We start from the raw sequence: 5,306 nt of genomic DNA on the forward strand, positions 1-5,306 counted from the left end.
TACTAATGCGCATGCGTGAAATAGGGCACCAGGCGAGAAGGGGTTCTCTGCAGACCAAAAGTGGGCGTTTCTGGCGAATAGGCGTTTATGGGCGGCGAACACTGATTGGTCAACAGTATTTAATAGGCGTTTGTCGGCGGCGAACACTGATTGGCTGTGGGTAACCCTCAAAGTTACGAGTCATTGATGAGGTAACGTTTCTTTGCGATGTTTGACAAAGAAATATGATTTATTGTACTTATAAAGTATGTTATGTTTTCACTTATGCATTTTATTGAAGTACGTTTATTGTAGGTCACGATAGTTTCGACCGTTCTCTCGTTGTTGTCGTAACGCACTGAGGTAAAGTGAGCCTCTACTCGACTCCGGCAGCTCTCACTGTGCACGTTTACAACAACTGGGTGTTGCTTTTCAAAATAAAAGCTGAAAATAAAAGTTCTTAATACTTGAAAAATAAATATTTAAAAGCTGTGTATAACTGAAAAATATGAAAAACAAATAAATAAAAGTTGTTATTAGCTGAAAAATAAATAAATAAAAGCTGTTAATTATATCTATGTCTTTCTGCCATGTCAGGAACCACTCTCACTTCAGGTTGACTCTAGAAGACCCCAAGATGTTGCCCAACAATGTTGACCAACATCTGATGTTGACTTTCAAAATAAATCACCTCCAAAGTTTAACATAGTTCATAGTAATAGTCAAAAGTTGCTGACCTTGTTGCAACATGAGTTAACACAAACATGAGTGTAATTTGTCAATGATTCAATAATGAGTAATAACTTATTCAATAAAAAGTCTGTAATGTGTCAATAATAGTCAATAATTCATTCAAGAATAGATTATGGGTGTTTGGTATGGCTCAGTGGCTAAAATGGGTTGGATGTTCGAGAAATTACTTAATTTTCAATTACCTGAATGCACAAATTCCTTCATTTATAGTTAAACTTTAGGAAATCAACTTTTTTTTTCCTTGTGAAAAAAATATCAAAATTAACTTTAAAATCCAATCCAGGATTAAGTAACAACTAGCAACACCCTAACTGTACTATGTTCTGTGTTTCCAACAGATGCTACGATGACTTCTAAAAATGGATGTCCCAATAAACACAATAAAAAAAATTCAATGATGCATCAAATGTTGTCTGAGTATGTTTTAAGGTAATAACAAATGTGAAATCTGGAAAACAAAGAGAATTCCTGAATCTGTCTTGTTTGCTTTGATGTGTACATAAGTTTATTGGAGGTCCTGAAACAACTTTTCTGAGAACACAAAGATTTTTATTTTACCTTTGGCCAAGATGTCAGTTTGAAATCAGGCTGCTTACTGCAAAACCAAGAGTTTTTTTAAGATGGTCTTCATTTGTATTGTTTTGTCGACTAAGCTAAATGTAATTTCTAAAATATGGATAAATCTGATCTAACTTTGTTCACATTTTTCAACAACCAAAATGGAATTTGTTTTTTAATGTTATGGCTAGGTATAAAAAAAAACTAACATTTAGCTCTCCCCACTACCCAGTTATGTTGCTCATATTTTGAAATGTAACCGGAAGTTCTGTGTTAAGAGAGTCGAAAAAAGAAGTTATGGAGACGCCGCGGCAGTATACTGGAGCAATGTAGAACCGAGACGCCACAAGTGTTGAACCTGAGACGCCGCTAATGTCGAACCGGTTAACACCATAGACATAATATGCCTGTGGTTAACACAATCTGCCAATAACGCCTTGTTTTTAGACATAATGTGTCTGTGGTTACGGCATTTTATCGTTCAGCCTTTTTTTCTATCGTCCAATCAGATGTGACCGGCCAGACACGCCCATTTTTCTATCGTCCAATCAAATATGGCCGACCAGACACGCCCATTTTTCTATCGTCCAATCAGATGCGGCCGGCCAGACACGCCTATTTTCATATAGTCCAATCAGATATGATCGCCCAGATACGCCTATTTTCCTATAGTCCAATCAGATATGACCGCCCAGATACGCCTTCCGAATTTGGCTGCAGAGATACCTACTTGCACCAGGCCCCCAAATACCTACTAAGCCGTTTCCGGTCGGCTTTAATCTTTTAATTTGGTTCTTTACATGTTTTTATTGACTTTTTATAGAAAACGTATTTGTATATTAGTTTTATTATGAATGGAGCTAGAGGCTCAATGGGATTTACCTGTCTAAATAAAGGTTGATTGATTGATTGATTATTGGTGTTTTACATTGTGATAGTGACATGTAATGTTCCCAGGTGTTGTAATGACTGCAGAGCACAGCTAAGTAGATATGAACACTAAGTGTATTTCAACAAACCAGAAGTAAGCATACTATAGACCACAAAGTATCACAAAGTAATTGAGCATTCACATTACACAACTATAAAAATGTCTATTCCTTTTGATGGATGTCCTCTCCACTACAGTGACAAGTTATTGCGCTCTTAAACGTGATCCTTGATCTTAAATCTTTTTGAATTACTGAGCAACAAGTTCAAAATGTTGTGTAGATAAAATAGTGTCGACATGTTCATAAACATTCTGAAGTACGAGAGAGAAAAGGCACAACAAACTACATAAGATGTAAATCGCTTTAATAAAACTCAATGAAACGCAGTGTAACAAAGGAAGAGAGTCAAATGAAGCAAGTAGATAAACATTTACAACCACAAAAAAAAAAACAAAAAAAAACTGTACAACTCTAAACGGCTGGAGTCACTTCTATTTTTCCATCAATTTTTATACCTTTTTGTGATGACTGATGGTGAACCTGGGTTCTTGGAACAAGAGGGGTGAAAGAACGTGATTTTATGTTTTTATTTTTCCAAATAAATGAGTTATCGTCTCATACACATGTATGATCAGCGCTAATCTGAACGCACCGCCGCAGAGCGCAGCAGGAGGACAACGTGACCAGGAGTGTTATTTGTACAAGATGTCATAGTGGCCCGGTCTGTAGAGCAGGAAGATGCGGGGGTCTCCACCTTCAGGGAAGACGTGGTGATTGACAGTTCCTCCTTCTCCTCTGTCCATGTATTCCACCAGGATGGAGACGTCCAGGGCCTGGGCTAAGGCGATGATGTGAATGTGGTCACTTTCTTTAGACATGGGCTCTACTTCCTACAAGAACAAGAAATACTAAATATAAGACACGCTTACAGTCCACGAGATAATGGAGGATAACAAGACCCAAACGTGCTCTTCAGAGAACACCTACCTGCTGACAGAACTCCTTGACGGAGCGCCCCCCCTCGATGAAATGCTGAAAGAAGCCGTGCTCCCTCTGCAGGTAGCCTGAGGTGAGGAGTCGCAGGTAGACGACCACGTAGTCGGACACATTCTGGTCGTTGAAGGAGCTCAGCAGCTCCTGCAGGCTGGGCTGTTTCTCACAGAGCTCGATCAGGTCCATAAACTGCAGGACACAAGTCCGGTTTTATTAACCGGTCCACAGAGCAGTGTTAGTGAGAACAGACACACTTCATTCAAATCAGTCGTTTGTTTTTTCCTGTCTTAGGCAGGGGAGAATGTGTTCCTCACACCAGCCTAACGTAAGCTAAATAAAGAAGTAGAGAAATATGCTGTGAATGATCATTGATGAAAGCTGCTGAAGAAGTTGAAAAGGTTTCGTCTCTAAACTGTTCACATGAGCTGAACTTGAACAGCTGAAATTTGTTAGAAAAACAGCAGAAAAAGCTGAATAAAGCAGAATAAGCTGAAATACACAGAGAGGCTGAACAGATTAAAAAAAATCTGAAATGAGAAGAAGAAAACAGTAGCTCAAAATGCAAAAGAGCTGAAATCAGAAGAAAGACGTTGAAAGGAGCATAAGGTAAAATTATTAGAAAGAAGCTGAAATTAGAAAAAATAAAATAGCAGAAAAAGGCTAAAATTTGCTAAAACACAAATAAAATAAAATGCCTCAAAAGTAGCTGATAAATCAGAAATAAATTTTTTTTAGCAGGAAACAGCCGAAAAATAATTGAAAAAGTTTAAATGAGCAGAAAGAAGCTTAAAGGAGCTAATGGAAGCTGAAATGAGCAAAGAATCTGAAAAAAGCCGAAGCTGAACAAAAGCTGAAATGAGCAGTAGAAGGTTGTAAACGGCTGAAAGGGTTTGAAGGATGTAGAGAGCTCCATTCATTTTGGTCTGTCCAAACAGGTCTCACTTGTAAATGAGTCTTGGAGGCTCAATGTGATTTATCTGTTTTAAATAAAGGTTGAATGAATGAATTGAATGAATTTACAATGAGAAAAACATGGCCGACAAAGCTACATCTTTCAAAAAGTAACGCACAAAAACCAAAAGCCACAGCAGGAATGTCCTGAAGGAGCAGAACGTGTTGATTCATGATTTGTTGAATAGAACTGCAGAACCAGTTACATGCTGAAAAACAGATTTTAATATTGAGAATGATTTAGAAACATTCAGATTATTAATCCAAACTCTATTAATAAAAATTGAATCCAGAAGGCATCTTAAGGAACCAACTTCATGACCTTTTACAATCGGGCTCAAATCAGAGACATCAAAAGTGATTCCAACCAGCTGATGTCGAATTCATTACTTTAAAACACTGTATTGCATTTCATCTGTGGACATCTTACAGGTAAAACAAGCAAACACAGCAAATTATTAACAAAAGCAGAAAGTAATTGTCAAGACAGGATGGACAGCTGCTGTTCTTATACAGTAAATGTAAGCAGCAACATGAGTTATTTTATGGCCGATAGACGCCCAGTTTTAGACATCAAGGCAGAGTCACATCACAGAATTATGCACATTTTTGGTCGAGATATTTGTTCATTTAACAAAATCTAATATTTGCTTGACAAACATTTAACATTCATTAGAAGAACATGTACACCTCAACAGAAAATCATTTGTTTTAAAAAACACAACAAACAACTAAATTGTGGGCTAGAATGAGCTGGTTGTAGCAGCTACTTCAGATTTTTAATTTCCCTCCTTTATAATAGATTATGTGTAACAGGTGTTGCTGATTGCTGATTTTTTTTAAGTGGCCAATATTAACCAATTAAAATGAGTAAGTGAGTAAGTCTACTTCCAATAAAGAAGGATGAAACTGGTTAGCAGCAGACTTAATCCAACTACTTCCTGTTTTACTGTACAGCGATCAATATAATCATAGGAAACACTCATGTATAAGAAACAACATGCAGTCACTGACAGCAGGTCAGTGAAGGGGTCAGTGAAAGGGGTCAGTGAAGGGGGTCAGTGAAGGTGTCAGTGAAGGTGTCAGTGAAGGTGTCAGTGAAGCGGTCAGTGAAGGGGGTCAGTGAAGGGGTCAGTGAAG

The 5,306-nt window shown here is 37.7% G+C and overlaps 1 protein-coding gene across 1 annotated transcript; it reads right to left on the reverse strand.

Annotated features, from left to right (window-relative positions):
* Nucleotides 1-2,705: 2,705 nt before the first annotated feature.
* otub1b (OTU deubiquitinase, ubiquitin aldehyde binding 1b) lies at nucleotides 2,706-3,404 on the reverse strand (the record flags this gene model as incomplete). The annotated part of the gene is given in 2 exon segments (XM_037682422.1): nucleotides 2,706-3,112; nucleotides 3,210-3,404. Coding segments are annotated over 2 exon segments (390 nt in total). The 3' UTR covers nucleotides 2,706-2,914.
* Nucleotides 3,405-5,306: the final 1,902 nt, after the last annotated feature.

This window comes from Nematolebias whitei, chromosome 1 (genome assembly GCF_014905685.2).
Source record: "Nematolebias whitei isolate Nwh7 chromosome 1, NemWhi1, whole genome shotgun sequence".
Lineage (NCBI taxonomy): Eukaryota > Metazoa > Chordata > Actinopteri > Cyprinodontiformes > Rivulidae > Nematolebias > Nematolebias whitei.